The sequence below is a fragment of the Ochotona curzoniae genome, unplaced genomic scaffold (genome assembly GCF_017591425.1).
Source record: "Ochotona curzoniae isolate NIBS_2020 unplaced genomic scaffold, NIBS_Ocur_1.0 scaffold_4921, whole genome shotgun sequence".
NCBI classification, from domain to species: Eukaryota; Metazoa; Chordata; class Mammalia; order Lagomorpha; family Ochotonidae; genus Ochotona; species Ochotona curzoniae.
Window position 1 is genome coordinate 269,336 of NW_024467125.1, and position 11,457 is coordinate 280,792.

The window sequence follows — 11,457 nt, forward strand, 5'->3', positions numbered from 1 at the left end:
TCAACTGCCCCATCCTTCTTCTTCTTTTTTTTTTTTTTTTCTCTTCAGTCAAGCGATTTAACCTTTTTGTTCATGGTCTTAATGAAAAGTTAAAACAAATGACAACTATTGACTTACCAGATAACACACAGTGCAATGCAATGGCTCAGTCATCTGCAGTGTAATCGGAGGAATTAAGCAGTTAAAAAAGGACAGTGAACAGACTAAGCAAGCTCTGCTTCCTCCTGATAAATACATGACAGTGTCTGACCGTGAGACTTGAGACCTGAAATTACTGACATTGCTCAGCCCCAATAGTGTGGGCCCCACGATCCATTAGGGAACAACAGTCTTTTTATAGCTGTCTTCATGTCTGTGTTCCTCAGGCTGTAGATGAGGGGGTTGAGCATGGGAGTGATCACTGTGTACATCACAGAGGCTGCTGCAGTTGAGACTGAACTTGGAGCAGCACTCGCAGTGAGGTACACACCTAAGCTTGTGCCATAAAATAAAGAGACAGCAGAGAGGTGAGAGGCACAGGTGGAAAAGGCTTTATATTTGCCCAGTTTTGATGAGATGGCACGGATAGAGGAGGTGATTTTGGAGTAGGAGTACAGGATCCCAGAGAGGGGACCACCTGCCAGCAACACTGCTGAAAAGTATATCATGAGGTCATTGAGAAAGGTGTCAGAACAGGCTCTTTGGATCACCTGATTCAACTCACAGAAAAAGTGTTGGATTTCCATGTGCGTGCAGAAGTTCAGCCTCAGCACCAATAAGCTGTGTAGCAATGCAAGCAGGAAACTGATGGTCCAGCACAATAGAACCAGCTGCACACAGAGTCGAGGATTCATGATGATCATGTAGTGCAGGGGGTGACAGATGGCCACAAACCGGTCATAGGCCATCAGAGCTAGAAGAAAGTTATCTAATTCTGCAAAGATTATGAAGAAGAACATCTGTGTGATGCAGCCTGCATAGCTGATGATTTGGCTTTGCGTCTGGATATTCAACAGCATCTTGGGGATGGTGGTAGTAATGAAGCAGATGTCAGAGAAGGACAGGTTGGCGAGGAAGAAGTACATGGGCGTGTGGAGGTGGTTGTCTGAGAAAATGGCCAGGACAATCAATAGGTTCCCAATGACACAGATCACATACATGGAGAGGAACAGTCCGAATATGATAGGCTGCAGTGCTAGGTCCTCTGAGAATCCAAGGAGAAGGAATTCTGAAATCTGAGTTTGGTTGTTCAGTTTCATGTCATGCAGTTCACTATCAGAAAGAAGTAGTTGAACCTGAATCTCATTCATTAAGTACAGATGTAACCAACACAGCAAAAATTCCAAATTTGTGTTTCCCTATTCAGAATATAATTCTGACATTTACAGATGGCTTGGTACTCATTTTGATACTTCCCAGTGGGATCACAGAACAATCATTCATTTTTACCCTCAATGCTTCCCTATACCATCAAATGCTTCTCACCTATAATGAAATATTTCTGGTCATTTGAATAATATTTATTCATCAGTGGTTAAAAATTCATCATTGGTTTTCAAATTGAATGCATGAAAGAAAGTACAGGGGAAGAAGCAATGTATAAGGTGTAGTTCCTTGTACCTTAAGAGATTCAGTTTTAATTGTGAAATACAATGATCCTCATGCACACAGGATATGTGAAGGCAGAAGTGCTACGAAATTTAGTAATGACTCAGTCATGTTAAGCAAAAAGGAATCACAGAGGATGTCAGCTAATAAGACTCAGCATGGAGTGTGTTGGAAACATATATGAAATTGACTTAGGAAGACTCCATTTGAAGAATTACATTTTTGTAGATTTGATATACATGATTGTGGAACCCGGGATGAGTTAGTGACTTTGACAACAGAAAACATACAAACTATCACACATCCTCTTAGAATTTACAGAACATCTATTAAATTGTCTTACAAATGCAGCTAAAAGCTTCACTTATTTTTGTGCATACATTTTGCAAAATGAATCTGTTTGAATTTTGATGACCTCTGTAAGTATGGATTAAGATATATATTTTTGTATCAAACATTTTGAAACATATCAATCTAACTTCTAAATAATATTTCACTGTACTGAAATAAACGGAAGTGCACATCAAATAACACCATGGCAGAAAGAAAGCTGACAACAGTGGCAAATTTATAGATGGGAAGACAATAAACACAAGGATAAAGTTCTCACATCCTACAGTACACCAGGCAAGTGCTGAAATAACAGGAGAAATGAGAGTGATGGGAAAGCCTTGAGTGTATCCAACTCACCGGTGATGTAATAACTCTCAAACAGGTGTCTTAGATAAAGTTGTACTTACTGTTTGATTAAGATTACACTGAGTCGTGTGAGAGCACAGTGAGAGAAGACAGAAGACCCTGAGACATGTGAGTTTCAGCAGCTGCTACTATCATGATTTCCATGCAGATATTTCCCCTCAACTGGTCCTTTCCTGTCAACTGGTCCTTTCCTGTCAGCTGGTCCTTTCCTGACAGTCAGTTAGAGCAACTGTTCAGGTCAGGGTTGTGACTCAGTCTGCACAAGCTGTTCCTGGGACAGGGGCTGCTCTAAGCAGTTTCATGTGTTGGACAACAAGGTCCCTTCTCACGATCAAACTATTAACATCTCTCTGCTCTACATGTGCCCACACACAGAAAATGACTCACATCCACAAGTACTGCAAAGTTGGGTATATAACCTCAAGAGAACTTATACCACTCAATGTCTATTAGAATTGATCTTTTTGGGCACGGTGTAATAGCATACAGGTTAATGTCCTCGCCTTGCACGCACCAGGATCCCAAATGGGGGCCAGTCCTAATCCGGGCTGCCTTGATTCCTATGCAGCTCCCTGCTTGTGGCGTGGGAATGCAGTCAATAACGGCTCAAGTCCTTGGGACCCTACACCAGAGGGTGACCTGGAATAACTCCTGGCTCCTGGCTTCGGAATGGATCAGCTCCAGTCATTGTGGCAGCTTGGGGAGTGAATCATCAGATGGAAGATCTTATTCTCTTTCTCTCCTCCTCTCTGTATATCTGCCATTTCAACAAAAATAAACAAGTCTTATATTTAAAAAAAATGATCTTTTCCTACCCTCATTTCTTCATTAGCAATGCTTATCACCCTAGGACAGCCAACATTTTTCTCCCATTTGATAATCATTGACAAATGCATTCAATAGTTAAGTATAGCAGTCACAATCACAGACCTATCCCGAGTGTTATCTAGGTTAGTTCAGTTCTTGGCTGACTCCAGAGAAAGCTGTGTCCACAGTGTGGGATCTCTCCCACAGTGTCTGCCAGGCTCACCTGCATGGGAACTGTGAGAAGAAGGTAACTGTATAGATGCCCAAATTCCTGCCTGGATGGTGGATGCTGCAGACACAAGCTCTGTCAGAGGCACAGCAGAGGGAAGGAGGGAAGTGCTGGTCCCTGAGCCAGACTCAGGACTCCAAATGCAACAAGCAGTCTGTTTCTAGCCCAGGGGTGCACATTATGAAGAACCACAGCAGAGGAGCTACTTACAGCTCCCGGCACCTGCTTATTAGGCAGCTCCTTGACCTCTAAACACTTGTTGGCCTCAAGGGACTCTTGCCATGACACAAAACCATTTTCTTGCAGGTGTTTCCCAGGAGACCACGATGGACTCAGGTGAATCCTCTTTCTCCCCATCCCTCTCTCTGCGGCAATCACAAATAGCTGGCATTTAGTTCCTCACTTTAAAATGTTTTGTAGAGAGTTACAAGCCAGTTCCTAAAGACAATTATCATGTATTTCTCCTAGTTTGTGGTAGTTAATATTGAACATAAAAATTATGTATTAATGGAAATAGAATCTTGAGATTTGATTGTTGATTCTACTAATGAAAAACGAATTTCTCTAATTTTTTACTTGTTGAATATAATGGTTAGTGGTGCACTAAGCCTGTGAATAATATGTTGTAGTTAATATTTTTAAACTCAGCTTAAAACAATTTATTATATATTTCAAACTAATTAGAGTTGTAATTTTCTCAACACTTGTATAGGATAATATATTTTTCAGAGATTATTAATTTTTTATTGCAAATTCAGATATACAGAGAGGAGGAAAGGCAGACAGGTGATTTATTCCCCAAGTGACTGCAATGATTAGAGATGAGCCAATCCAAAGCCAAGAGACAGGACCTTTTTTTGGGTCTTCTATAAGGTTGCATGATCCTAATGCATGCAAAGCCAGAAATTAATCCACCAGGCCTCTGCACCATGTCCATTACATCTATAGGATAGTATTGTAGGAGATGCAAATGCAAATACCATGATTTGATTATTACACAATGCTTACATATATTAATTTTCACATTATATACCCAAAATAAATGAGAATATATTCTTTAAAATGTTTAAAATAATTTATTGAACTAGGGGAAATGGATATATATAAAATAACAGTAAAATCATACTATTTACTTTGACCATCTACACTGGGCTGTGTACCTGCTGGCACACACAAGAACTGGACCTAAGAGTGGGTCTGTTAGGGTAAATTTGGAGACTACCTTGCTGGCTCCTGCTTTCACTGTTGAGTGAGAGAGCTGAGATTGTGGGTGGGACAGTCAGGGAGTGAAACTGGCTAGGCTGCCTGTCATTGATTTGCAAACAGATGAGCCTTAATTGGCACAAGCCAGCTGAGCTACGCCACAGCTCAGCTGACAAGCACCAGCACTAGATGTGAGGCATGTCAGGCAAGCTTGAAGCAGCGCCTGACAAGTGCAAGATCTGGTGCTGGGTACATGTCTGACAGAAACTGTGGGCACTTCCTTGTTAGGCTGCATCTATTACTGGGTCACAGCACCTATCAGTTCTCATGAGAACTGGATCTCATCAGCTCACATGAGAACAGGCAACAATGTGTCCATTGACTAATATAGGTAATGGAGTGAATCTGACCCTGCCCTGGCCAGTGCACAGAAGACTCAAGTCTGAAGCCACCCCAAGGAGCTCTCTCAGGGGATTCTCTAAGTGGATTATAGGACACTGAAGTTAGAATTCAGCTGTTGGGACTGGGTCTCCTCTGTTGCTGATGCTTGAGTGGTAGACATCATGGAGACATGGCCACCAGCTCATCTGGGTTAGTAGGCAATGTTGAGCATGTCATCAAAGAAAGGCTGATGCAAGTGGCAGGGTCCTGGCATGTATTCCAGGCTACCTGCACCCAGACCAGCCTACCTGCATGCTGACAGATGTTGTAGTATTGCCCAATCTGGTCCTCACTTAACCCTGTGTCTCACATGCACTACTGGGAGCTACAATCCACGAAAGGAGTGGGGACGATAGCCTAGTGGCTAAAGTCCTCTTTTGCATGTGCCAGGAGCCCATAGGGCGCAAGTTCACATCCAGGCTGCTCCAATTCCCATTCAGCTCCCTGCTTGTGGCTCCCAGTAGAGGATGGCCCCTAGAAGGGACTGGGAAGATTTCCCCTAGTAGGCATGTTCTGAGCCACAGGACTTGTGTGTTTTGGCAGGAGTTAAAGACAATGCTACCTGCCACACGCACAGTCTCAGCTCTAGCAAGTGGATATTGTAGTTCAGGCCAGCAGGGTACATCGTGTTCAGGCTCTCATGTGTGCCATCAAGTGTTCAGGCCTGGGCCACACAAATGTTGATGCATGGTGCAGACTTGCGTGGGTTGACCTGCCTCCAACTGTAGCATCTATGCTCGCCATGGGGAACTGAAGATTTGCAGGGCATTCTCCAAGTTCTTCCACCAGGCCTGTTCACAGCCCTGGTTCTCACATGTGCCAGCAGGGCTGCGACCCTGCTTGGCATTATCTTCCCTCAGCCCAGGACCTTGCTTGTGCAAGCTCCACTTGTTCTTTTTACAAGTCCAGTTCCAACAAGTGTCAGGTGGGTTCACTTTTTCCATATTTATTTTATTTTTATTGGAAAGTCAAATATACAGAATGGAGGAGGAGAGACAGAGAGGAAAATCTTTTGTCCTTTCAGGAGCTGCACCAATACTAAACCAAGAGTCAAGTTCCAGGAGCCTCCACTGATTCTGCCACTCACATGCAATGCCCCAAGGCCTTGGGCTATCCTTGATTGCCCACCCGCTCAGGCCATAAGCAGGGAACTGAACGGAAAGTGGGACAGCCTGATCAGTACTGGTGCCCATACAGGATCCTAGCATGTACGAGGTGAGGAATTTAGCTGCTAGGCTGCTGCACTGGGACCTCAGGTGCATCCTTGTCAGTTGAGTTTTGTTGCCCACCTCTCTTGGGCTGTCACCATCCCCAGCCCTCTGTGTAAACCAGCTTGGGCTGTAGCCCTACAGAAGCAAGCACACACATCTCTATTAGAGAATCTAGTCCCAAATTCAGTTCTTTTACATTGTGGTGGGTGTTGTGGCCCATTCTCACACTTCACTTCCCTGCTCTTTCACTCACAATCACATGTACTCCCTGTCCCCTGACTAACCTCCCCTGACAGGTAACCAGCTTACCTGTCTTGCTGGTGCAGTGAACCAGTAGGCAGAAGACCCCAGAAGTCACTCTTCCCCTGTCCAACATGCCCTCAGACACTCCCACTCCAATATACCCATGCCTCCTTCTGCAGCGCTCTGACTGGAGCCATGGTGAAATGTCCCAGCCTCGATGTCCCCAGCTTCTCCATTTATTGTTTTAAAATGGAAGAAAAAAAAATAATCAACCCTGTTGGCATAGTTGGATAGTTAACACAGATTTGGCATTAAACAGGCCCAGAATGCTCACAAGCTGCTAGTTGCTTTTCTCCCAGCACTATAATAATGGCCTATGGACCAGGCAGTATAGGCATCTGTGTTACATTTCTGACTCACTGTCCTTATAATGAGCCTCAGAATGTTGTGGAAGATGGCTTGTACCTTTGAGCCTCTGCCATCTATGTCTTTGATCTAGTCTAGTTTCAGCTGTTATGACCACTTAGGGAATAGGAAATTCTCACACTCTGCTTCTTTCTCTCTAACTCTTTTTCTGTTAAGTGAAAAGTAAATAGATTTTTAAAAGGACATGATAGGGCCTGGCATTTTGGCCTAGCAGTTAAAATCCTTGCCTTGAATGCGTCGAGATCCCATATGGGCACCGGTTCTAATCTCAGCAGCTCCACTTCCCATTCAGCTCCCTGTTTGTGGCCTGGGAAAGCAGTTGAGGATGGCCAAAGCCTTCGGACCCTGCACCCATGTGGGATACCCAGAAGAAGTTCCTGGATCCTGGCTTGGGATCTGCATAGCGTTGGCCATTGCGGTCACTTGAGGAGTGAATCATCATTTGGAAGATCTTCCTTTCTGTCTCTCCTCCTCTCTGTATATCTGACTTTCCAATAAATAAATAAATAAATAAATATTTTTAAAGAATAAATTAAAATGACAAGATAACCCTGTTGAAAATATTTGGGAAGTTAATGTATAGTTCCCATTTTGTTGTTGTGTTTGTTTCTAGGAATAGAATTTTGTCAAAGTTTGGCTTCCTATATTGTTATAAACCATTTAATAATTTTCATAAAAAAGTTAAGATTTAAAAAAATGAATTAATACTATATTGCTGGAAAATGGCAATGCAATGCCTACAGAATGCTAAAAATCAAAGAGGAGAACTAATTTGGTTAAGTTGCCAAAGTAAAAGATAACTACTGCCTTACTATCTTTGTGTCAAATTTTTAGAGATCGTTATTTTACATACAAAAAGAGGAAGGGAATGAAACATGGGGAGATCTTCCATTAGCTGGCTCACATCTAACTGTCCATGATGGCTAGCGCTGGGCCTCCATGAAGCCAGGAACTTAACCCTGGTCTCCCAGTTGGGTGACAGGAATCCACACACATCTGCAGCTTTCCCAGATGCATTTTCTAGGACAGTATCAGAAGTGAAATGCCGGGACACACTGTGGCTTCTATGTGGGATCATAACATCGCAGGCATTAGCTGAACCTGCTGAGTCATATTTTCATGAAGGTTCTTATTTGTGTCTCAGAAACTGTGTGGTATCTCTAGAAATCGGATATGTAAGCATCACTCTTTGGGTTATGTGGAAATGTATGTCACTGAGATACTCAAGTTTCTTTGTTCTTTATACTTCAGTTACAATGAATTTCCACAGCATATTTTGCATGTGTATTTTAAGTCTTATTAAGTAATGATAGGGGGTTTATGAAAACTATTGAAAACAACCATAAACTGACAGTGTATCACTTTTAAGAGCCCTATGGGATGAATTACAAGAAGGACAATTTTCTGATAACTTGCCATCATATCAGGAATAGGACAATTTCTTAGAACTCCAATTATGAAGCAAGTGTTTTGCAAAATTTCTATCTCTGCAGCAAGGATAGCAACATTCAATTACATAACTTTCATTCAAGGCCAATAGGAAGGCTAGATGATGCCAGACACTGGCCTAAAACCCAATGGCATGTATGAGAACTGGGTCTGGAATGGGGTCAAGTGGAGAAACTTGGGTAACATCTATGGCGAATTATAGCTCCCGCTGGTGAGCACATGGTCCCGATCTGGGGCTTTGATAATCTGGGCAAAGTGGCTCTAATGGCTGGCTAATGTTTGGATTGGTGATGGAATGGGGTGGACCAGGCAGGACTGAGCAAACCTTAGCCCACAAGCAAAATTAAAGATAAGGATGGAGCACAGGGCATGCAGAGCTAGGCTCTTGAAACTACTGGTCTACATGAGCCAGGGGCACTAATCCACAGTGTCTAGTGTGTAAAGCAAGGGATGGGACAGGTGAAGGGCTGTGCAAATCTGAGCCAGAGCAACCACTGGCATGTGTGTGATCTATGGCTGGGAACAGGCCTGGTTGGGGAGCTAAGGGGACACCCTAGCTGGGTGGTTTCCCACCAAGGAGCACAAAGCTGGAATGGGGACTGCGTTGTGATCAGGATACAGTTGTAGTCTCACTTAGAACAAGTGTGGACTGGGACTGGATGCACCAAGCCAGGCTAGATTCCAACATCCTCTGGTGCTCTGGAGGACCAGGGTAGATGTGGGACATACTCTTCTAGATCTCAGCCCCTACTGAGCCATGTGTGAGCTGTTTGTAGGTATGGACAAGCCATGGCTGGGCTAAATCACCCAACAGCAAGAACCAGATTGGGTTGAAGGCCAATCAGTAAAAGCCACTGTTCCTGCTAGGACAGTAGCTGAACTGAGTAGGGCTGGCTCATGGACACCCTGGTATGCACAAAATCTGACTTTGGGAGAGGTGCTGATGGAGGAGCCTGGACAACTCCTCTGGCAGGACACAGACGCTGCAGGTAACCACAAGAAGCATGATAGGAAACAACTGAGAACAGGCCATGGAAAGTTTCCCAGTGGAATACATTTGGCATGTGCTGGGGGCAGACTAGGTTAAATCAGTTCACATCATCCACTGGCAAATCTGAGCACCTGGACACAGTGTGGGTTGAGCCAGGTTTGGTAGCGAGAAAAACCAGTACACAATATGGAATTCCAAGGTGAGGTTACCTGTATGGGATGTGATCACAGTGCCCAACAGCACACATGAAAACCAGGAAGGGAGGGGGTGGAGCCAGCAGGGGGAATATAAGGGGCTCCCTTGCTGGACAGCTACTCAAACTGGAGAGTAAATGACTCAATCACGTTAAGCAAAAAGAATCACAAAGAATGTCAAATGATTAGAAGGACTCAACATGGAGTAGGTTGGAAATATATATGAAAGTAACTTGTTAAGACTCCACCCTGAGCGTTCTACAGAAATAGAACAATTAACTCCCTTCAGGACTAGGGAGAGGACCTTTCTCTTGTCCTTCCTTAGTTCCAACGCTGGATCCCCACCCTCTCTTGCATTGACCATCAGAGTCACCCCAGAGCCCCTCCCCAAAACAAAACAAACAACAACCAAAAATTAGAATAGACAGAGAACAACAAGGAAAGATTAGAATTAGACAGGGAATTTGTATACATAAGTTACTAGGTAGGACACGAAAATAAATTATTCCTAACTAGGGCATGGAGGATTTCTCTGCACAGCCCTCCCAACAGTGTTCTGTACCTCAACTGTTGACATATGCCTTGTTACAGCTATAAGTCAGTTTAGACTATTCTAAAATATGCTAAATTCAGTAAAAATTATGCTTCAACATAATAAACTGCTAAATACTAAAATGAAAATAAACATGAGAGAGCTGAATAGTATCCTATAGCCATTTTAAGGTAGATAGAAGCCAATTATATACAAACTAAAATTGAAATGTTAATGAAGTAGTCACAGGATGTGGTTAAAAACCTGCATTTTCTAACATGTCAGTCACTCAATATAATGTTAATTAACTCCATAGTGTTGGAAAATGTTGTTGATATTATGTTATGGCTTTTAATTGGTCATAACAATATTCTGCCAGCTACATCTTCAGAACAGAGTTGGTCTCCCCAAGAAACTCTTGAATTCAGCTGGGCAATAAGATACTGGATTCTATTCATCGCACATATGGCACATGCTTACAATGAAAGAAACAAGACTAGGTTTGAACTGTAACACTGCAATAAGGTTGAGCAATCCACTATGGGGGGAAGCCACTGGGAGGGGATGGGGGAATATCAAAGCCTATGAAATGATGTTATAAAATGAAATGCAATAAAAAATAAAGCAAAAAATGCATCAGGAAATTAAAAGACTCCGTTTTGCAGAACTCATTTTTTTGTAGATTTAAACTACATGGGTGTGGAATCCAGGATGAGTTAGTGACTTTGACAACAGAAAAAATACAAGTTTTCATCCATCTAAATTTTGCAGAAAGTCCATTAAAATGCTTTTTAAAATGCAGCTAAATATTTGTTTATTTTTGTACATACATTTTGCAAAACAGAGTTGCTTGAATTTTGATGATCTTTTGTAAGTATGGATTAGGATATATATATATATATCAGACATTTTTAAGCATACCATTTTGCCTTCCAGAAGCATTTTTCATTGTTCTAAAACAAACTTAAGTATACCTCATAGGACTCCTTGGCAGAAAGAAAGCTGACAACAATGGCCAATCTTTGTAGGTAAGAAGACAATATGGATAGAAATAAAGCTCTGACAGCACACTAGGAAAGCACTGAAATTGCAGAAGAAATGATAATGATGGGAAAGCCTTGAGTGTATCCAACTTACAGATGTAATAACTCTCAAGCAGGTGTCTTTGGTAGAGCTGTTCTTACTGTCTAAGATAACATTGAGTTATGTGACATTGCAGTGAGAGAAGACAGAAGACCCTGAGACTTCTGTGTTCCAGCAGCTGCTACTATCAGGATTCCCATGCAGACAATTCACCACTATATATGTACTTTTCTGTCAACACTGGGATAGTCAGCTACAGCAACTCTTCACTGCCTAAAGGATCAGGGTGGTGACTCAGTCTGCAGAGGCTGTTCCAGGGCCAGGGGTTGTATTCACCACTAGGTTCCTTCTCGATAATGAAG

The 11,457-nt window shown here is 42.7% G+C and overlaps 1 protein-coding gene across 1 annotated transcript; it reads right to left on the reverse strand.

The window, feature by feature from the left end:
* Positions 1-284: 284 nt before the first annotated feature.
* On the reverse strand, positions 285-1,241 carry LOC121149986 (olfactory receptor 7A10-like). The gene has a single exon (XM_040970615.1). The coding sequence runs from the start codon at positions 1,236-1,238 to the stop codon at positions 285-287; it is 954 nt and encodes a 317-aa protein (XP_040826549.1). The 5' UTR covers positions 1,239-1,241.
* Positions 1,242-11,457: the final 10,216 nt, after the last annotated feature.